At 38.2% G+C, this 23,613-nt stretch overlaps 1 protein-coding gene and 1 pseudogene across 1 annotated transcript; both read left to right on the forward strand.

Moving 5' to 3' along the window:
- The first annotated feature begins 5,217 nt into the window (after nt 1–5,217).
- SERPINA7 (serpin family A member 7) lies at nt 5,218–10,429 on the forward strand. The gene is made up of 5 exons (XM_036305807.1): nt 5,218–5,259; nt 6,716–7,351; nt 8,347–8,620; nt 9,355–9,502; nt 10,169–10,429. The coding sequence occupies exons 1-5, from the start codon at nt 5,253–5,255 to the stop codon at nt 10,370–10,372; spliced, it is 1,269 nt and encodes a 422-aa protein (XP_036161700.1). The 5' UTR covers nt 5,218–5,252; the 3' UTR covers nt 10,373–10,429.
- Nucleotides 10,430–15,294: 4,865 nt separating this feature from the next.
- On the forward strand, nt 15,295–17,848 carry LOC118654247 (annotated as a pseudogene).
- The last annotated feature ends 5,765 nt before the right edge of the window (nt 17,849–23,613 follow it).

Here is a 23,613-nt window from a genome sequence, read left to right on the forward strand (position 1 = left end):
GAAGAATTATTGAAAATGTAGTTTTTTCTTAGTGAATTTAACATGGGACAGAACTTTCATGGTCCAGCCCTACAACTTTGCACAGATTTACACTCCCAACTAAAGAAAAGAGCAAAGCCTTGCTTCCACCTATCATGATGCAACTGTCCCATGAGAACACGCTAACCCTCTTCATAAAAGCAGGTACAAATCCTTTTATCAATTTTTGGTGATGTTTATGTTTCCTGAGTCTTCTTTGATATCTGTAAAGTGTACAATGACATAAAGTTAATGATAATGAACACATCTTGTGAAAATAGGAAATAATAGAGGGGAAGGAAGGTAAAAAACAACCCCGGTTAATATAAGCTAAGATAGATTGATATCAAAATAAGGAAGAAATACTGATGACTATTAGAGTCCTGTGTTTTGCAACTGGTCTGGTGGTCATAATTGGTGTTTTCAACTATCTTCATCCACTACCCAGTCCATATACTCACTGACCCCAGCAAGCCACTTAGCTGATTGAGATTCCTTACCTGGTTAAGTGACCCAAATTCTTCATTTCTAAAAGGTCTGGATCATTAGCAGTCCTGTTTGTATGGATTTCCATAGTTTTCCATTGATTTTATTCACAGGATATGGGAGTACTATGAGGTATCTGTGGGTAACTCCAGCATTACAAACTACCATTTTGTGCCGTAATGAAATTTTCTCTTGATAGTCAGGATCTACCAGCTCAATAGTATTCTAACCCCCATCTTTTCATATGGATTCAGTGCCATGAGTAATCTAAAGTGTCTAAGTGGTAATCTCAACTACACGTTCAATGGAATAACTTTTTGCTCCCATGGTGGAAGCATTCATTTATTTGAAAATTAAGCCATTTGAAGCAGGAGATCCTAGTTCATTGGGACAGGAAGCAAGAATTGCACTAGTGCTTTAGTAGGGAAATCATGAGAGTATACACACACACTTTCACTTCTTTATTCCTGATCCTTTGAATCTAAGTTATGGGAGAAAGAGTACCATATCTTGGATGCTGGTTTAGAGCACATACCACATGACAGAGGTCATTGTCCTTTTCTACTAGATGATGTCTAGCTGGCTTCTTTTGTTATTGTTAATCTTCACCCAAGTTTATTTTTCCCATTGATTTTTAGAGAGAGTGGACAGGAGGGAGAGAGAAAAACTTCAATGTAAGAGAGACACTTCAATTGGTTGTCTCCCAAATGTACGCGACTGGGACGGGAGATTGAAACTGCAACCCAGGTATGTGCTTTTGACTGGGAATCAAACCTGCAACCCATTCAGTGTGCGTGCCGATGCTCTAACTACTGAGAACAGTGGCCAGGGCTAGCTGGCTGCTAACTGGGTCATCCAAAAGGCCTTCCTACTCTCCATTAGGCCAGCTGTTTCACAGTGATGGAAAAAATATTCAGAACTGTCAATTTCATGAATATTAGCCCATTGCTATATTTTGGTGTGAAATAATTTTTTTGGTCAGGACGGATGCTATGTAGAATAGTAAGGTGATAGATATGATGGTTCAGAACTCCTTGGATAGTAGCTTTCACAAAAGCATTTCAGGAAAGTGAAGCTCTATTTAGAGTCTGTTTTTATTCCTGTGATAATAAAACAATGTCCCTTCCATGACAGATGTAGCCCATAGTAATCAAACTAAAACCACGTAGCTCATTAGATTCCTGAGAAATGGTGCCATATTGTATTGATATCTAATGTAACTGTAGTGAGGTCAGCCATGTTAAATGAAGGTCCATGTTTCTGAGCACAAGCATAACCTCCATCCCAGCTGGCATGGACAATTTTTCATGAACACATTAAATAAAGATGAGCATTGGGGAGGGGGGGATGCCCACTGACTTCCACAGAATGCATCATCTAATCCACCTAATAGTTAAACCTTTACTCTGCTGATGTTGCTCTTTGGCCAACATTTCATGGAACACAAATACCTTCACACTTTGTTCCCACTTGCATGGGTGTATACATACTTCTTCCCTACATCATTTTATTACCTGCTTTACAATTGTATTGCCCCCAGTGGAGGTTCAGATGAGTAATTAAATATCCATAAACAAGGTTAGATTTATAACTTTGTCTCCACTTCTACTTCCACATAAATTGAGCAAGATTCTCTTGTTAATTTTGCATAGAATTATGACCGAAAATAAATGCATTTTCTGTTATGGTTATCCAATGGCAGTTATTATTGTTTAGAGAGCTATAATTTCTGACTGATACAGATATTGATATGAGGAATTTGCTTTTATACAATAAAATTCAAAGAAATTAAGAACATTTGAAGTTGATTATCTGGTCTAGTAGGGGTAAAGGCAGCTAAAACCCAATTTGTATTCTAGAGGGGGAATATGAGATGAAATAATGAAATAAAACTCATAACATTAAATTAAATGACAAAACAACTAATTAAGTGGTCCTCTGAAATATAGAGCTTTTTGAAGACATGGCTGCCATGGAGAGAAGGCTGAAGGTTTCAAGAAATTCAGAGTTTGTGCCATGAGCTGAAAGCTTGTGATGGCATTAGAATGCTTAAGGAAAAGAATGCCATGATGAAAACCCTAAATTTCTGGCTCAAATGCTCAAAGCCTATACTGAAGCCAGTCAACATGCAGATAGAATTACTTATCTAATGCAGCTAGAGGATTAAATTAGCCAAATCTATACTCAGGACTTGATCCTGTGAATTACCAAATTTCATAAATAACTGATTTCCCAGCATTGACTGGTCACTTTTGTCAAAGTTAGTCACTGAAATAAAAAGTGAAAACTTAAGAATACGAAAATTGAGATAATTAAAGGCACCTCAAGCCCAGAATGCCCACTGAGCTTCCCTTGCTGACAGAACAGTTCTTCTCTTTGTTCAATTAGGATGTTTCTCTCTTGCTTAAATAGCCAGAATTTCCATGCTTGTGAAACTTAAATTTTAATATGAAGCCAGTTTTCCTAATGCCACTATTCCACATGCAATAATGTTTCCAAACATGTAACTAGACTCAGATCCCATAATTAACTCCCAGCCTAGGATGGATAATTAAATATCATGTCAAAAGTAATAAAAAAAAGTTTATATATTTCAAAAATGGTTGAACTTTGAACTGTGTAATTTCTAAAACAAAAGTCTGAGAAATATGTGTGGGAATGGATTATGATGTTGTTCATCCCAAGAAGGAGATATGTAATTTAGATCTGATCAAATATATTGATATAGTTACACTTTCTAGATATTCTGTAGTCAATGTGCTAGATCCAGCAGCTTTACACAAATCATAAAGCAGTGTTTTTAAGAAAATCTTACAAATTAGGAGTCAATTAATCTATTTCATCTTAGGGAGAATGCATTTTCAGAAAGCAGAACTGACGAGCAGCCAGTAATGGAGGTAGGGGTGGAGTACAGGGACTGTGGAGACTTGAGGTGGAAGAAGAGAATCAAGTTGGTAGTTGAAGGGGAAGAGAATTCCAGGTGCTGAATTTCTGCTATGTACAAGGCACTACATAGGAGCTTACAGACGCCACCTCTAAATATCACTTGATACTCCCAATAACCACAGGATGTGGAGATTGTTATCATTCCACTATAGACATGAGGAAACTGAGGTTCAGTGATATTAAGTAACTTGCCTCTGATTACACAGATACTAGGTAGCAAGTTATGACAGGTGCACAGGACTCCAGAACAAGGGATTCTTCAGGGGATGGGTGCCCTTCTGATAGGTGAGCAATAGATCCCTGCAATTACTACTGGCTAGCAAAGCTCACCTGAATCAGATGCAGCAGAAAACATGCTGTGCCATTGTCTGACTATGCCACCAGAGGGCACAGGCTTGGAAGATTGCTTTCCAGACTGTCTGCCTGTTTCTCCTGCAGCAACTGCCTACAGCTGAGAGAGCAGACAGTGTGTGGTACACCAGGAGAGAGCATGAACTGATTCGGTGTTGGGAGATCTGAGCTTTCCACTGCTGTGCTGTGGGATATGCTCCAGCGACCATTCCATAGGTGAAGTGTGCCCTTTGCTGTTTGGGCAGTGGGTGTCAGGTAGTTAGAATGTTCCCTTGGGCTCAGGGCTGATACTTAACATCACTTCAGAAATCGCAGTCCTGAGTGTGATACTTTCCACATAGTAGGAGCTCTGTCTATGTTTCTCTGAGAAGATGTAATGCCACAACACAATCATCCTCTGTCTAGTCACTGACGACAAACTCCCCTGGTGGCTTTCTAATGCCCTCATGGTAGAGTTGCACTATTTAATCTGGCTTCCAAATCCCACCATAGAATGTAGTCTAGGCTTCTCTCCAACCAGCCTAAATTCCTGAACCCCTGCCCCTCACTTAACATATACACATCCTTAATGAAGTCCTGAAGCAATCAGTGTCTGGAATTTGATTCTTCACATCGTGCCCATCACATGATAAAGCCTCAATAAGCAGGAATTGCTGTTACTACTACTGCTGCTACTGCTACTATTGGAGCTGGAAACTGGCAGAGGCAAGGTTGAACTGAGGTCTCCTGCCTGAGTCCAGCGCTCTTAGCTTCCATTGCTTCTTTGCAGCACACAGCTCAGTACTGTGAATACTGGACAGTGAAACCATTTTATTCCACTGGCCTTGTCTCCTCCTGCATTCCCTTCTGGAGTCCTGCTACCCAGGAGATAGCACAGGGGATTTTAGTGGCCAGAGAGCAAGACTGGTATCCTCCTTAGCAGACATAGATGTGTGCAGCATCAGAAGTCTAGGATTGCCAGCTACTTTGACATCATCCCTCCAAGCCAATACATAAATAATTTCTACAGCACCTGTTAGAAAGGCTCACCCAGCCTCTGTGTATGTGCACCATTCCATCAAAATGCTGATGATCCCAGCACTTTTTGGCTCTTTAGGGAGAACAGTCTTTGTCCTTTTGCCTCTTGGCTCTTTTTTTCCCTGGTCTCCATTTTTCCTGCTGAAAACACACATTTCCTAGCTCAAGCCTGGGTCCTTCCAGCTCTGAAAATACTTTCTCTTTTGTTATAGATGAAGGATCTGGCAGCCATAGCAATCATTTAAAGTTCCATCCACATCATTTTTTTACTTCCTTCTTTTGGCCTCGGTTTAGTGCAACGGCATTGAAAATATCATCCCAGGGTTGATGCTGGGGTTAATGAATAACTAAGATTGCTCTACTTTTGCAATACAGAACACTTTATAAAGATGGAAATATTTTTCTTTCTGAGAGATGCAAGTGGCTTCTTTGCTATGTGCTGTAAGTACTTTTTTTCTCTTTGGAAAATTTGAACATTTCTATCAGCAAGTCAGAATCCCAGATAACCATGGCATCCAAATTCCTAGCTCTACAGGTCAAGGTCTTAAAGTGGTCATCTGATAATTGACTTCTTACCAGCCTCTGTGACTGTTACAGGAAGAGGACTCTGGTGACAATGTGGAGATTGAATAGTAAAATTGAATAAGGAGAGTTCACGCCATGAACTGAGGCAGTGAAAGTAGAAAGGGAGAGCAGAGAGTTTTGATTGGTATTTAAGAGGTAGTACTCTCATTAGATGTGGGAAATGAGAATGAAGGAACCCCCTAGGATGACTCCTAGGTTTCTTGCCTGGGAGTCTCAGTAGAGAGTAATATAGAAAATGATGAAGAGCAGTATAGTATCCTAAACTAAGGAATGTGTGCAACTTTCTGGTGAATATATTCATTAGGTAGCTGGATAAATGGCTGAGAAAACAGAAAAACAATGTGGACTAGAGTATATTGTTTTGTGTGGTATTCCTGGGAGTGGATGAGATCACTCAGGAAGAGAATTGCGGGCTATGGAAGCATTATTACTTTGACTCCATGGATTATTTTCCTTCTGAACACATGTCCATGGTTGTTGGATTCCACAGCTGACTTCCTTACTCCTCAGCCTTGTAATCTTTTGGACTCATCGAATCTCTCATTATATTTCTAGTTTCTGGTTTAATAATTAAAAAGTAACATAAATGAGTGCAAAATAATGGTATAAGATGTCTTGCAATTTAGAGATTATTTTGTAGCTGATACTAATGGTGAGAGATATCTGAAATGCAAAATGTTATACTTTTATTTTTCTGTTGTTTGAAAACACTCCTGTGACTTCCATGTGTTACATTAATTTCAGCTTATGACCTTGTTTGTATACAGCTGTATAAACCACCACCCTTCCATTTCAACTGAATATATCTTGTGAAAATTATTGACTTTTGTCTTTTATCCAAATAATAGTATAGGTATTCTCTCATCTCATTTTACAGATTTTTATCTTAAGAAAAATGTTAAATCAAAAATACCCCAAATTCAAATTTACACAAAATAATGTAAGCAGAAGGAGTACTCTGCTAGTTTATCTGAGGATTCTCTCTCCAAAAGGTTTCCTCTGGTTCTAATAAGAAGTAATTCAATTTTCCTACATTTAATTTACTCAGAGTTTTCATATGTTGCGATTACATCTGAGTGACAGTTTATGCCATTAATTCTATGGCCCCAGCAAGCCACCTCTCCTACTCCCTGCTCCTAGATTTTTCCTCAGTTTTTCAGGGAAGAGAGACCTCAACAAGACCCCTGGTGAGCATGCCATCAAATATTTTATATTGTTTTACTAATCATAATTAGTGATTATTAAGTGTTTCTGGCTCAGAGTTTTCATTCAGCTAAGATCCACAATGGTTCTTTAACCTAATTTCTTATAGATTATCATCCTTCCAAAATGCCACTGTTCTTCTATCTGGTTCTCTTGGTACTTGGGCTTCATTGTGCACCACCTAACACCTCTGAAGGCAAAGTAACCACCTGCCATTCCTCCCAACAAAATGCCACTCTCTATAAGATGTCATCCATCAATGCTGACTTTGCATTCAACCTGTACCGGAGGTTCACTGTGGAGACCCCAGATCGGAACATTTTATTTTCCCCTGTGAGCATTTCTGCAGCTTTGGCCATGCTCTCCACTGGGGCCTGCTCCAGCACCCAAACTCAAATTCTGGAAAGTTTGGGGTTTAACCTCACAGATACCACAACAGCAGAGATCCAGCAGGGCTTTCAGCACCTGATCTGTTCACTGAATTTTCCAAAGAAGGAGCTGGAATTACAGATGGGAAATGCTCTCTTTATTGGGAAGCAGATGAAACCATCACCAAAGTTCTTGGATGATGTAAAAAACCTGTATGAGACTGAAGTCTTTTCTACCAACTTCTCCAATGTTTCTGCAGCCCTGCAGGCAGTCAATAGTCATGTGGAGAAGAAAACTAAAGGGAAAGTTGTTGGTCTTATCCAAGACCTCAAACCAAACACTATCATGGTCCTGGTGAACTATATTCACTTTAAAGGTAAGGCTCTAAGATGTCCATTTCAACTTCAGTGTTCTGATAATTTGGTACGGCACTAGGAGGAGCTCGTGGTCTCTTCGCACTAGCATCAGTAGGTTTCCTACCATAGTGATCGGCTCTACCAGACATAGCTGTGTGCAGTTTTGGATCTTCCAGGAGGAACACAGCTCTGTGGGTGAGACCAGGAATTTTCTAGGGAAAGAGCACTTTCAGAGAAGTTAGTGACAATGATATGATCATCCTGCTCACATATAACTAGAGAATTATGGTTTCCAAAAGATTTTGTGATTTTGCTGTGCATTCTTTGGCATGTTACATACATACTTCTATCATATACTATGCACTTACTATGTGTCAAGCATCATGCTATGTGTGTGGTATACACATATTGTCTCATCTCATCCCTACAAGTGCCCAAGTTCACAGAATTAATAACTTTCAGAGCTGTTATTCCTAAACAAGGTGGTCTGATTCTAAAGCTGGTGCTTGTAACAAGAGTCATGTGACTCTTTTCTGAAGGTGCTGTGCCCAAATGATATCCCCTGGTTCTAAAGCACATGTCAGCCACATTTGGTGGAGGAGTGAACAATTCTTGGCCACAAGCCACACACTTGTAGACAGATAAAACAGCAGAACAGATCTTTTGTCTCATTTCACCCTGTGTGTTGGATGTCCTTATATCTTCTTACGGAAGAGAAAACTGTGGCTCTGATGGGTTTAGTGTAAGTATAGTGGTTTTGAACACAGACGGAACATCTGTTGAATGTATAGTTCAACATTCCTGGGTGTGACTCTTGGCTCTGCCATTGGCTAACAATGAGATCATGTAAAGACACCTTCTCTCCATGAACCTTAGTTACTCACTTGTCAAATTGGTTAAAGGTTACCTACCTCTGTGGTGGTCTTAAATATTAGATAAAATGGCTGATAGAAAAGCTCACACTGATACTAATACTGGATTAAAACAAATAACTTTTGTCTTTCTGTATTTCAAGCCCAGTGGGCAAATCCTTTTGATCCATCCAAGACAGAAGAGGGTTCCAGCTTCTTAGTTGACAAGACTACAACAGTGCAAGTGCCCATGATGCACCAGACAGAGCAATACTATCACCTGGTGGATACGGAGCTGAACTGTACGGTGCTGCAAATGGACTATAGCAAGAATGCTCTGGCACTATTTGTCCTTCCCAAAGAGGGCCAGATGGAGTGGGTGGAAGGGGCCATGTCATCTAAAACACTGAAGAAGTGGAATCGCTTACTACAAAAGGGGTAAACATCTTAGATGATGTGGAAAGTTGAGGGTGGGCATAATGGTACAGGTAAGATTGAGTTCAGCAGAAACTCAAAGACAGGAAAATAATACTGAAGTACTTAACAGTTGTGTGATGAACGCAAAAATATACTGAGAAGATAATCTGTGCCAGTTCTTTTGCTGGGCACTTTACGTGCTTCATTTCATCCGAGCATGTCAACAAACAAGTGAAAACAATAGTATTATACGCATTTTTCAAATGAGGAAGTTAGGGCTACAAAGATAAAATTAACTCTTTGAAGTTAGCCAGCAAGCAAATTGATGCTTTCCCAGAGGCCAACTAGAGTTTGGGGGAAGGATAGGATTTACGTTAAGACATAGATGGATAGCCATACTGGGTTGGGAGTGAGATGGAAAACAATAAAATTATCCATGTGCTTTTACTATCCATTGAAATTCATGCCATTGGCCCCCCAACCTTGGGCAACATGCCAGATATGTTTCCTCTTGATTATAAGTGAATCATATCTCCCTACTTCTAGTGATGCAGTCCAATGTTGGCTGATCCAAAATGTATTCCTTCCAGGATAACTTCTATGGTTTTGGTGCCATGTATTAACTTACATAGCAATGGTTGTCAATATCTAGGGGAGGATCAGAGTTCAATATAATACCATGTCAACAAAGAGAGGAAGGGAATCATGAGTTTAGTGTGCTGATAGACATGTGTTCCCACCTCCTCCCCCCACAGGTGGATTGACTTGTTTGTTCCAAAGTTTTCCATTTCTTCCACATATGACCTTGGAACCATCCTTCTGAAGATGGGCATCCAGGATGCCTTTGCTGACAATGCAGATTTTTCTGAACTCACAGAGGACAATGGTCTTAAACTTTCCAAAGTAAGTTGGTGGACTAGAGCTTCTGAATGTATGATCTGGAAGGTCCAGTGAGAGTGAGTTAATAAATGAGGATTCTGAATCATAAGGAGCCAGAATTACTCTTCTTAGGTCAGACTCACCCCAGAGTCATTGTTATTACTCCTAAACAAGTTACTGTAACAGTTACTTCCATCCCTGACCTTCATGTCCTAACGATTCTTATGGAAAAACTTAATGATCATAACTGATGAGTTATGGAGGAAATGGTGAAGGCAGGGGAAAGCTTAAGAAGTGGTTTATAGCCCTGGACAGTGTGGCTCAGTTTGTTGGAGTGTCATGTGCACCAAAGGGTATCTGGTTTGGGTTTGATCTCAGGTCCTGGCACCTATAGGAGGCAACCGATTAAGGTTTCTTTCACAAGTTGATGTCTCTCTCTTTCTCTCTCTCTCTCTCTCTCTCTCTCTCTCTCTCTCTCTCTCTCTCTCGACTTATAGAGGCAGAAAGCCATGGAGAATAACCAGATATTTCTTAATTACACTTAACCAAGTAGCCTTCATATTCAAGCACCATGAACATAGTATGGTAAAGGAGTAGTACCTTTTTAATTTTCATGGATTGCTTCAAAACCATTCCAAAGGCTATTACTGTGTCTTGAGGGGATCAGCAGTGTTTGTTCTCCCTCTACAGGCTGCCCACAAGGCTGTGCTGCACATTGGTGAAAAGGGATCCGAAGCTGTAGCTGTCCCTGAAGTCATATTTCTGGATCAGGCTGAGATAACTCTCCTACGCCCCATCATCCAATTAGATAGATCTTTCCTATTACTAATTTTGGAGAAAAACACCAGGAGCATTCTCTTTCTAGGGAAAGTTGTGGACCCAACGAAAGTGTAGTTTGGAAAGAGGCTGTTAGCTAATTACTTGTACCTATTGCAATGAGAAATAAACAGTATAGCCTGATATGATTCTGTGGGCTGGATGTGCTTTCCTTTGGGCAGGGGTAGAGACTGGATCCTAGCTGAGCTGCACTGGGTGTGTAAAAGGCCACACTTGTGACCAAATATTTAGTCAATGAGTAACTCACTATCTGAAGCAAAGGAAGGCATGCCCATGTCAATGCATTCCACTTTATCAGAAATATCTCCAGTTATTTAGCTCCAAGGAATTTGACTGCACTGGCAAATGACCCCTCTTCTGCCTTCTAGAGAATACTTGAAATACAAATCAGGTTTTTATATTCCAGTATTCTCATAATAAGGTCAATGAATATAAAACAATGCAAATATAGTAGATTATATATGAACATCTCAACCACCTCCTTTCCATCCCATCAGAACAATTATTTGTGTACTTATCAGAACTGCCATCAGTGAATTGTAAAAATGTGCTTCCACTATAGGACTGAGTCACAGAATGAGCGCTATCACTAGAAATATGTCTTTTGTGACTTAAAACGCCTGGGACAAAAGAACAAGAGAGACCAAGATGAATTTTTCAATACAAGCCTACTTCTTCCTCAAAAAATTTCCTAATTGCTAATTTATAAGCTTGGAGTAGAGAAAGATAGTCATCCATTCATATAATATCTCATAACTATTCCTTTGTAATCAGACTCCTTTGCAAATGTTCCACCCATGTCCCACTTCACTCAAGCACAAATATCCTAATTAGTCTGTCTTTTTGTCTACTTTTACCAAAGTTTAATATCTCCCTATCCTTAAATCCTTCCACAACCTCTCCTTACCTTGCCTGTGCATGCTATCCTACCCCCAATGATCAAACTAGATTTCATCTTAGATAATTTGTTTTTAAAGCCCTAGTATTATAATTCACTACACATAAACAGGATAGTGAGTGTTAATGATGTGGTGTTGAAATTCTAGCTGTAAGGTGAACTCTTCAGTGACAGGAAAATAATAATAATAATAATAATAATAATAATAATAATAATAATATATATGTATATATATATTCATATATATTCAGATATTGTGCTTAAAGATCAAAATAAATATGTATGTCTATAAAAGTATGTAGCCCACAAGCATTCTAGTGTTTTCTTATTAGATCCATTTGAATGGAGGCTTGCTTATTCTTTGCATAGTTTATATTTTGGCTTTTTGGACAAGAACTTAGAAATCCAAATAAGAAAAGTGACTTGTGGTACAGAAAATTCATTGCTAACATGGAGTTTGGTTTCACTGAAGTTATATTACAATCCTGGCTCTGTTACTCTACTGTTTTTGTGATCTTGGACGAGGTACTAAAACCTGCATATCTTATTTTCTTGATCTGTAAAACTGGAACACTAATAATATCCATGTCATCAGGGTTTTGTAAACATTCCATGCTGCAAAATGTGTAATGTGCTCATCACAGAGCCAGGCATCTGATAGAAAGCCTTGTAAATATTAGTTGTTATTCCTTTTGGTCAAAATCTGACAGTGAGCTGGTGTCAGAACAAAGGTTGTAGTGTGCGTGTCCTAGTTTGCACATTTATGTTCTCTAGCTTAGACCTTACCTCCAGAAGCCAGAGTAAATGCCATACAGGCTCCTTACTAAACCTCCCCAAATGAGTTGTATCAGAGGTTGTTCTGGGAGGAATATCAGTGTCTCCACGGGGTAATCAGGAATTACCAAGACACTGACCTTCAAATAATTCATATATCTCATTGTAGACTAAACCTCATTCAAATCATTCATTCCTGTGGCTAGATCTTGAAGGACTACCACTATTAACCTTATAAATCTCAACTCATTTTAGCATACTAAGAATAAAAGATCATTTCCTTAAATTTATAATATTGTCCATAAAATAACTATAGAAAAAAATGAAGTAAAACAAGACAAATAAATAAATGCTATAAAGGATGGAGTGAAAAGGAAGAAACAAATGTTTTCACAGAAGGAAAAATCTATGAATAACTTTTTAGAATAAAAGGGAAAAACTTAAGGGGGAACAAAGTACAAGAGAGTAGTGTTATTAATTATAAAGAATTCATCAACTCTATCTTTTTCTACTGTGATAGAATTACTGCAACATAGATTCAATGCTATACTACATTTCTTAGCATCCCTTGAAGTCAGATGTAGTCATAAAACTAAATTCTCACCAATGGAATATGAGTGTAAGTTATATTTGATTGCTGACATCTTTTAAGTCTCACATCTCCCTCTTCCCCTTGTGCCCTACATATAGGCAAGCTGATAAGAAAACTAGAGTATTCCCTTCTTTGGTGCTGAGGAGGGAATCAAATTTTGGGCAGGGATTCATTTTTTTTTGTCTGAAGGATGACCACAAATGATGATGATTTCTTTTCTTGCCTTCAATAACCTGAACAAAAGAATCCTGAAATGTCCAGACAGCATCCATAGCTTATAGTTCAACTAGAGGCCTGGTGCATATGCAGGTAGAGTCCCTAGGCCTGGATAGTGAACAGGCTTGATTGGGGCCTTCCTTTCCCCAGTCATGGCCTTCCTTCATTTTCTGCCGCCCCCTGGTAGTCAGTGCACGTCATAATGAACAGTTGAACTCCTGATCGGTCAAACTCCAGAGGGGACAATTTGCATATTAGTCTATTATTATAGAGTATGGGACTCTTTCTGGGTTTCATGGCAGAAGTGTTTGCCCTTAGTGGATCATGACATGAAACCATTTATGTATAATGTAATTACTGATGAGAAAGGCCTTACATCTATAAGTTTTTTTAATATGTCATTTATTTATTTGTTCCTCAATTAATCAATTATTGCCTTCTTTTTAAATAAATAGATATCTTCTCCATATCATTTTATTATTCTTGTCATTTACCAAGCTGTATGTTTTTTAGTTATTTTCTTAGTTGTTGCCCTGAGTTTCTGATTAACATCTTAATTTATACTAATTTCAATATCATATAAAAAACTTTGTTCATACATATCTCTCTCCCAATAGTGTTATTGCCAGAAATTATAGCTCTATTTTTATACATAAGGTGCTTATAATTATATATTTGTAATATTGGTTTTTGTAATTGTCTTTTATTTTTCTCACCCAAGGATATTTTTCCATTGATTTTTAGAGAGAGTGGAAGAGAGAGGGAAAGACAGAGAGAAATATCGATGTGAGAGAAACACATTGATTGGTTACCTCCTGCACGTGCCCCTGATCAGGGCATGGGCAGGGGAGGAGACAGCAACCAAGGTATGTGCCCTTGACAGGAATTGAACCTGGGACCTTTTGATCTGCAGGCTGATGCTCTACCCATTGAGCTAACAGGCTACGGCTTTGTAGTTGTCTTTTAAATCATATAAGAAAAAAGAGGTGTTACAAACAAAAAACACATTAATACTGATTTATTTTATCCAGTTACCATTGATGGCACTTTTTATTTCTCCAATTACAAGGCAGAGTTGGACAGAATAAAGAAAAATCATAATCCAACAAAAAAACTCATTTTAGATGCAGATATACAAGTAGGTTGAAAGTAAAGGGAAGAAAAAGACATTCCAAACAAATAGTAACTGAAAGAGAGCTGGTGCATCTATACTATTACTAGACAAACTATTACAAGAACAAAATGACATTATATAATAAAATTTCAATTAATGAAAATATAATAATTGTAAACATATATGCACCTGACAGTAGAGTCCAAAATATATAAGGCAAAAACAGACAGATTTCAAGGAAGAAACAAGCAATTCAACAATACTAGTTGGAGGGTATAATCCCCCATATTCACTACTTGGTAGAACAGCTAAACAAAATACCAGCAGGAAATTGAAGGTGTAAATAAATCTGTAAAGCAGGTAGATGTAACAGATATATATGGAACACACCACTCGAGGACAGCAGACCATAAGTTTTTCCTCATGTACCCATAGAACCTATTACAGGATAGACCATGTGTTAACCAATAAAATTTGTCTCAATACATTTAAAAATATTGAAATCGTATAAAGTATCTTATCTGACCTCACAGGAATACAGCTACAAATCAATAACATAAGAAAATCTGGAAATCACAGAAATATGTGAAAATTAAACATTACACTATTAAAAAACAAATGGGCTAAAGAAAAAAATCATAAGAGAAATTAGAAAATACTTTGAGATAAAATAAGAAAAACTGGCATACCAATACTTATGAGATGTTGCAAAAACATTACTTAGAAGAAAATATATACCTGTAAACACCAAGATTAAAAGGAAAAATTATCTCAATAATCTAACCTTCCATTTTATGAAACTAGAAAAATAACAGAAAATGAAACTGGAAGCAAACAAAATAAAAAAGAAATAATAAATATGAGATTAGGGATAAAGAAAATTAAGAATAGCAAAACACTAGATAGGATTAACAAAAACAAAAGTTAGTTGTTTGAAAAGATCAATTGTATTGACCTGCATGCACTAGGTAGACTGACCAAGAGAAAATAACCAAATTACTGAAATCAGAAGTGATAGTGGAGACATTACTACAGACCTTAGGGGAACAAAAAAAGGATTATAAAGAGGATACTATACCTTATTCATACGGTATTCCAATAATTAGATTACGTAGATAAAGTGAAAATTTTCCAGAAAGATAAAAATCTATAAAAAATAGACTCCTTCCTGATCCTCCAGACCCCAGTCCACTGATCAGTCCTGGTGCAGCCGAGGCCAAAGCAATGGGAATCCCTCCATGGTGTACCCGGAACAGAGGCCTTTGCCGGGGAAGTGGCAGTGTTTTCGAGGAAACCGGAAGCCTGTGGTGATCCCTGGTGACCCATTTCCTAACGCTGGGGAATCGAACCTCCGCTGCGCACTATGTAGCCTGACTCGAGCTATCATGGATACACTGGTAGAAGATGATATCAGCATTCTAAATCATGAAAAAGCCCATAGGAGAGATACAGTGATTCTGGTCTCAACATATTCAGATGAGTCTGTTGCTTCACATTTTGCCCCTGTCACTGCATATGAAGACATCAGAAAACGACTCAAGGATTCAGAAAAAGAGAACTCTTTCCTAAAGAAAAGAATAAGATTTTTGGAAGAAAAGCTTATAGGCACTTTATTAGATGAAGAAACAAGTTCTGTAGGATGAGAACAAGCAAATAAGGCCTACCATGCATATCTAGAGGTTTGCATTGATAGAGATAATTTAAAGAGCAAGTTGGATAAAATGAATAAAGACAACTCTGAATCTTTGAAAGTATTGAATGAACAGCTGCAGTCTAAAGAAGTAGAACTCCTCCAGCTAAGAACAGAGGTGGAAACTCAGCAGGTGATAAGGAATTTAAATCCACCTTCATCAAACTGGGAGGTGGAAAAGTTGAGTTGTGGCCTGAAGATCCATGGCTTAGAACAAGAACTAGAACTGATGAAGAAAGAATGTAACAATCTCAGAATAGAGCTACAAAAAGCCAAACAAAGGATCCATCTCAGGAAGACAATCTGCAGAGCAGAGATCTCCAAAGACTAAGCATTTCAAGTGATGATGTGCAAAATGTATACTGGGAATTGAAGAGAGAAATGTCTAATTTGCATCTGGTGACTCAAGTACAAGTTGAACTACTAAGAAAACTGAAAACCCCAATTGCGATAAAGAAAGGCAAGTCAATGTTTGCCAGAAACCACTGATTCCAGCCAAAAGCTTGAAGAGCACTAAGCTATCGTATCTTATCAAAATCTCATCAAATGAGTTTGATAAGCCAAAGTATCCTATATAATAAAAGAGAAACATGCAAATTAACTATGCCTCTGCTATGCTCAAGCCACGCCCACCAGCCACACCCACCAGCCAATCAGGAGCGTGTATGCAAATTAACCCAACTAAGATGGCAGCCGCCACGAAGTTGGAGCAAGCAGGAGGCTTGGGTTGCCCCCTGCAATGGAGGAAGCCAAGCTTCCCGCTTGTCCTGGCTGGCCCCCAGCTCAGCTCAAGGCTACAAAGTTTTAATTATAGAAGATAAATAAATCCCAGATACCTGTTTCCAGCCAGCCATGGTCTCTGCTCAAGGAGGGGCTGGCAACCCAGGCTTCCAGACAGACCTGGGCTTCACTCAAGGCTACAAAGTTTCAATTATAGAAGATAAATAAATCCCAGAAAAAAGAAAAAAAGAAAAAAAAGAAAGGCTGGGAGCTTGGGTGGCTGGGGGGCGTGGCCAGCCTGAAAATGGCCCTCAGCCCCTCACCCAGGCTGGACAGGCATCCCAGCAGGGACCCCCACCCTGAAAGGGCTGTGGCCAGCCTGAAAACAGCCCTCATCCCCTCATCCAGGCTGGCCACACCCCCATGGGGTGAGGGTCCCCACTGGGGGGCTTGGCCAGCCTGCAAACAGCCATCAGCCCCTCACCCAGGCTGGCCAGGCACCCCAGCAGGACCCCCACCCTGATCCAGGACACTCTTCAGGGCAAACCAGCCTGCCCCCACCTGTGCACCAGGCCTCTATCCTATATAATAAAAGGGTAATATGCAAATTGATCCTAACAGCAGAATGACTGGAAATGACTGGTCACTATGACACACACTAACCACCAGGGGCCAGATGCTCAATGCAGGAGCTGCCCCCTGGTGGTCAGTGTGCTCCCACAGGGGGAGCTCTGCTCAGCCACAAGCCAGGCTGCCAGGTGCCAGCACAGTGGTGGTGGTGGGAGCCTCTCCCGCCTTCTCAGCAGTGCTAAGGATGTCTGACTGCAGCTTAGACCTGCTCCCCGCTGGCAAGTGGACATCCCCCAAGGGCTCCTGGGCTGCCAGAGGGATGTCTGACTGCCAGCTTAGGCCCAATCTTCCGGGAAGCGGGCCTAAGCCAGCAAGTGGTCATCCCCCAAGGGGTCCCAGACTGCAAGAGGGCACAGGCCAGGCTGAGGGACCCCCCCGAGTACACAAATTTTTGTGCACCGGGCCTCTAGTATATAGTATGTTCACAGCCTACCCAGTTTCTGCTTTGGCTTCAGTCTCATACTGGTCAACTTCACACATAAAGGTCCTGTGCCCTTGTAGGATTCATGGAAGACCTTGGGAAAGAAAGCATAAAACTGCACCTGACGAATTTCATGGCAACATACAAAAGACACGCCCCTCTCTCTCCAAATGGCAAAACTCTTTGTCATACCATATCTCCCCCTTTACCAGGAGATGTAAAGATTTTATCAGAGAAAGCAATTCTCCAATCATGGACAGATAATGAGAGACCTATTCCTCATAACTGTTCAAACTATCAGGAACACTACTCGTATGGCAGAAATTCTCTGAAAGATAATTCTTAGGTACTCCCAAGCCCTCCTAATTCAAGTGAAACAGCATTTGGGGAAACTAAAAATAAAACTTTGCCTTTACCCGTCCTGCCACCCCCACATAACTTGGATCAACATAATCAAAACTGCCTTTATAAGAATTAATTCTGAAGAGATGACTTGGTCATGAGGTTGCTGTACCTCCTGCAAGTATTCTTGAGAAATTATTTAATAAACTGAAAGCAGGTTTTGATTAAACTTTTGCAGAGTTCTTCAATGTACACATTTGCACATACTGTAATGTATTATGTAGTCGATTTTCCAGTATGAGAGCAACCCTCCAGCTTCACATTCTGGCTAAGAATCATATATATACTACTAATAAATTAATAAACTTGAGGAGTTTCAAAAATAAAAAAAAATCTATAAAAATAACTCAAGAAAAATATAAAATATGAATATTCCTATAATAATTAAAGAGATTGAATTGCTAATTTTCATGGGAGTTAAAAGTTTTTCTTTCTCTTAGATCTCACCTACCCAGGCTTCCCCCTTCTCCCAGGTGCTTAGAGAAAGCAAGGCTCAGGTCTTAAGGTACTTTCCCCAAAGCACATGACTTTCTAGTGTTGAAACCAGGATTCTCGCCCAGGTCATCTCATTCCTGAGCCTTTGCTCTTGGCTAGGCCCATACTCATTTCCATGGAAATAGTAGGAGAAAGGGCAGTGCCAGCAGTAATGGCACCTTTCCAAATTTCCTGCTGCAGCAGGTGGCCAACCAAAAAGTAAATAAAAAAACACTAAACAAAAGCAATCAGAAAGCTTCATCAGGTTTTTAGAAGGAGCCATGAGTTTCTAAGATGCCAGTTGGAAGTTTGGAACTTGGTATCAGAGCCTCTACATCTCCATCAGAAGGGAAGGGATCACAAATCCTCTTGATGATTCACTCATTCATTCAATAGGCATTAATGGAGAGCTTACCATGTGCCAAAATATTTTCCAACAAAACAAAACAAAAATATTAATGGAGTTTATATTCCAAATGTGGAGAGGTAGAAAATGAACTAAATAAGTGAAATATATCAGGTCTTACATGGTGATAAGTACAATGGAGAACAATAAAGCAGGTAAGAAGGAAAGTATAGCAATTCAGATATAATAGTTTGTTTCTGCAAGTTGGAGAAATAAGGGTTACTCTTTTTGTTTGATATCCCACACTTCTCAGAACTTGAGATAAAACGCCCCCACACAGTCTAAGTTGATTTTTGTTCCTCCTATCACTTATTTGTTTTATTTTCTTACAAATTATTAACTTTGCAAGCTATGATGTTGCAAGGGCTTGTCTCAGTCTGCACCTCCCTACCCCCATCCCATTGTAGCAGCTGTCATTTCTATCGACTGCCCACAAAACAGGCTTGTTCTTTGATGATTGTGAGCCTATATTAAGAAAAAAATCCCTCTGATGTTGCTCCTTTTATTTTCTGCTTATTTCAGTGTCTAATTATTTTTTCCTCAAAGAACTGGTCTAACATCACAAGTGTGAATTTGGGAGTCAGAAGAGCCTGAGTTTAATACCTTAGTTTTATAATTTATTGGTTCTGGACACTTTGGCAAATTACTTAATGCCTGAATGGTATGAAATGAATATAATGCTACAGAAACAATCTCAAGTCTTTATCTAGATTGAGAGGTTGGCACCAAAATAAAAATCAATGAAGGTGTCTGAGGACTAGGGAAACAAAATGTCAGTATTATGCTACACCAACACTTCTGGTCATTCCTAGTTCAGTTGTCTAGTTTCCTGTTGGTTCTCTGAACCTTTAATATAATTCTAAAAATTCACTTTTGCTTAAATTTTCCTGAGTTGTTTTCTGTTTTTCCTAACTTTTAAATAACTTCAGTAGAAAGATTATATATAATAAAACCAATGATGTACATGGCTACTAGTACCAGAGCATGAGTTTAAATTTTGGTACCACCACTTAAACTTTCTGGACCTCAGTTTCATTATTTGTAGAAAGAAGATAATTAAAATGGCATCTACATTATAGTTATTGTGGTAAGTGACCAATAAACATTAGGTTTTACTATTGTGTAATTGACTAAACTTTCTTAAAATAAATATTCTTACCCTTGGTCCTTCAATACCATGGTATAAGGAAGAATCCTCTGTAACATATGCTGTTCCCAGACATGTGATTTTATTGTGTTGATTGAATAAGAGCTGCAGAAACTAAGGACCCCAAAAAGGTTAGCTCAGTTTACATTGCATAGGGCCAGGAGCTACTCCTAAGAAATGGTATTTTAAATTGGTTTCAATAAATGTTGGTCTGTCAGTCTGAAATCTTTTGAATGTAACAATGTGGTTGGTATAACTGACCAGGGACAACAAGCTTTACTTTGTATTAATTTAAATAAATTAGGTGTGTGTGGTATGAGGGAGGGTTCTCCCCTTGATTTGTTCTTGATAGCTTCTCCTGAAGCATTCTTTCTTGCCAAATCTCTCAATAATTTCTTTTCTAGGCAATGGTTATCAATATTTTATCTGTTCTCGTTTTACCATTGTTTTATGTAATCAAGTCTTCATCACCTACACACATATAGTCAAATATTTGCCCCGAATAGCCCTATGGTTCATAACATTCCCTCTGACCTGCCTCAGAGTTCTAAAGCATTTCCGCATTATTATTTAACTAGTGTGTACTTTGAAAACACTGAGGACCTTTAAACTCTTTCCATTAAGCACTTTGATTTTTGCATCTGGTAGTAACGAGTTTTGCTCCAGACAGGGTTCAAAGGCCTCTTTCCCTGGTTCTAGGGCAGGGCTACTTGAGAAAAATCTCTGCTTTTAATAAAGGTGACTAATTATTAGAGGAAATCTTTTCCTATTGCTTATCCTAATTTATGCTCCCAGAATTTACTAATTCTATGGGAGCCTGGACTTACTCCACCATGAATCATTCTTTCTAGGAATGCAAGACTTTTAGACTTTTACTCATCAAAATACTGTATCTGTAAGGAGAGGATTTGAAAATCAATTAAATTTTTGACTTGCAGCTATACACACAAAGTATTTAACAGTAGTAGAGGTTGGAGGTGTGGATATTGGCTATTTTAATTTTCTTAATATTTTTCATTTTCTCAAACAAGGAACATGTGATGCTTTTACAATTATACATTTTTAGAAGTTATAGATACTTCTAAAGCCATTTTCTTAGGAAGACTCCTATATAATAAAAGCCTAATACGCTAAGTGTCCCATCGTCTGGTCGTCCATTCAACCAATCAAAGCATAATATGGTGATGATATGCTAAGGCTGCTTAACAGCTCACTACAATGTGCACTGACCACCAGGGGGCGGACGCTCCAACCGGTAGGTTAGCTTGCTGCTGGGGTCTCTTATAAAAGTATCTTAATTTTTCTCTTTAGTTGATCATTCCAATATGCATGTAAATTTCCAATTGTTTCTTCCAGCATAAAAGAAAATGTTCCTTGATCTCATGTCCCTGTTAACTGACACCACATTCTTTTACTCACTTGCACAGCAACACTAAAAAAAATTATTAATATCTGATGTCTCCAATTCCTCTCATTCCATTCTCTATTCTCGCTTACATTCTCTCTCTTTCTTACACATACACACACACACACACACACACACACACATTCATGTTTTATTACAATTTGCATGAGTGACATATAATATTGAAATTGTGTAGTTCAATAAGTTTACACAAATGTATATACCTTTGAAATTCTTCAAATGGAGATACAAAATAGTTCTATAAATTCAGAAAGTGTCCTTATTTCTCTTTGCAATCAATCTCCACACTAAAAAAAAAAAGTCAGTTTGCATTTTTATAACAATAGGTTAGTTTAATATGTTCTTAAATTAAATGTAAATATACTCAATAGTCCATAGACATATTCTTTTATGTCTAGCTTCTTTAGCTCTATATTATAAGGTCTGAAATTCCATGTGCTGCTTTGAAATCTTTGAGTCTCACAGGACCTCTAAGGGTTAGCTGTGAGTTCTCCTGCTCTCACCATGTATGCTCCCCACCAAGTGTCCTTTTCATTAGGACCAGCTTCACTCTACCTGGTCCTCAACCTAAAGGGTTTCATTTCCCTGGAAGCCTGCGAAACTATTTAAACTAGCTACAGGCTAGTTTAAGGATATTTTTTACACTCCTGTATTCTTTATATTTTTCATTATAATTCTTATATAATTTTATCAAGATTATTTAGGCTTTGGGTGTATATTTATCTGCCTGTTAGATTATAAGTTTCTGTATCGAATGATAATGTTTTATTTACGTTGTACCACCAGACCTCACATACATAATATATGCTTAATACATATTGGTTTAGTTGAATACTTAAATTTGATTTATACTTTGTGCTTGAATAATATGTTGAGAGGAGAGATTGCAGTTTATAAGAATGGAAAATAAAGTGGTGGTTCATCACTGAAATTTTTGAGGAGGGTGCCAAGAACTTTGAAACTAATTAAAGTAGGGTGTAATCCTGGTATCAGAAAGGAGAGGGTATAGGACCAGACTATCATGAAAGCAATGAATTTACTTATTAATCCCCTGGATAACATTCAGCATATGAGTTTGTCTATGGAAAAAATAGAAATAATTAATTTCCTACTAGTAATGGACATTTATAGTTTGCAATAACAGAATGCAAATTCATTGAAATATCTATTGAAAGTAAATGATGCATGGCTGATTTCTAAGTGTAATTATGTGTAAAGAATACCTATATCGATATATCTATATCTAGATATATCACAGGAAGAAAGAGAAAAAGTGTAACATAGTTATACAGAAAAAAATGACAATAAATATGTACTTATCAATAATCACTTAAAATATAAATTAAGTGCTGAATGGATAAGAAAAACAATGTGCCATATATATGTTGTCTACAAGAGACCCACCTCACAATGAAAAGCACACACAGAATAAAAGTAAAAGAATGGAAAAAGTTATTTCATGAAAATGGAAACAGACAAACGAAAAGCTGGGGTAGAAATATTTATATCAGGCAAAATACACTTTATTTTTTTTAAAATATATTTCATTGATTTTTTACAGAGAGGAAGGGAGAGGGATAGAGAGTTAGAAACATCAATGAGAGAGAAACATCAATCAGCTGCCTCCTGCACACTCCCTACTGGGGATGTGCCCGCAACCAAGGTACATGCCCTTGACCGGAATCGAACCTGGGACCCTTGAGTCTGCAGGCCAACGCTCTATCCACTGAGCCAAACCGGTTAGGGCAAAATACACTTTAAAAAAGGTGACAATAAGAGACAAGGAAGGACACCACATAATGATAAAGGGAGCCATTCACTACTAGGGTAAAAACTTTTAAACATCTATGCACCCAACATAGGAGCACCTAAATATATAAGGCAAATCTTGATGAACATAAAGGAAGAGATCAACAGTAACACAATGAAAACAGGGGATTTTAACAAGCCATTGACAAAAATGAGAAGATATTCCAGACAGAATATCAACAAAGAAAAGATGGCCTTAAATAATACACAGGATCACATTGATTTAATTGATGTCTTCAGAGTATTTCACCCAAAAGCAGTAAAATATACATTCTTTTCAAGTGCATGTGGAACATTTTCTATGTAGACCACATTTAAGGACACATAACAAGACTTAATAAATTTAAGAAAATTGAAATTTTATCAAAAACATGTTCTCTGACTTCCATTACTATGTTTACTGGTTTAAAACTAGAAATCAATCAAAAGAAAAAAAAACACACAAACATATAGAGGCTAAATAAACAGTGACTGAATTAACAATATGATAAAGGAAGAAATAACATTTTATACCTTGAAACAAAAGAAAATGAGAACACAAAAACCCAAAATCTATGGGTCACAGTTTAAGCAGTCCTA

The sequence above is a fragment of the Myotis myotis genome, unplaced genomic scaffold, assembly GCF_014108235.1.
Source record: "Myotis myotis isolate mMyoMyo1 unplaced genomic scaffold, mMyoMyo1.p scaffold_m19_p_4, whole genome shotgun sequence".
In the NCBI taxonomy this organism is placed as follows: domain Eukaryota; kingdom Metazoa; phylum Chordata; class Mammalia; order Chiroptera; family Vespertilionidae; genus Myotis; species Myotis myotis.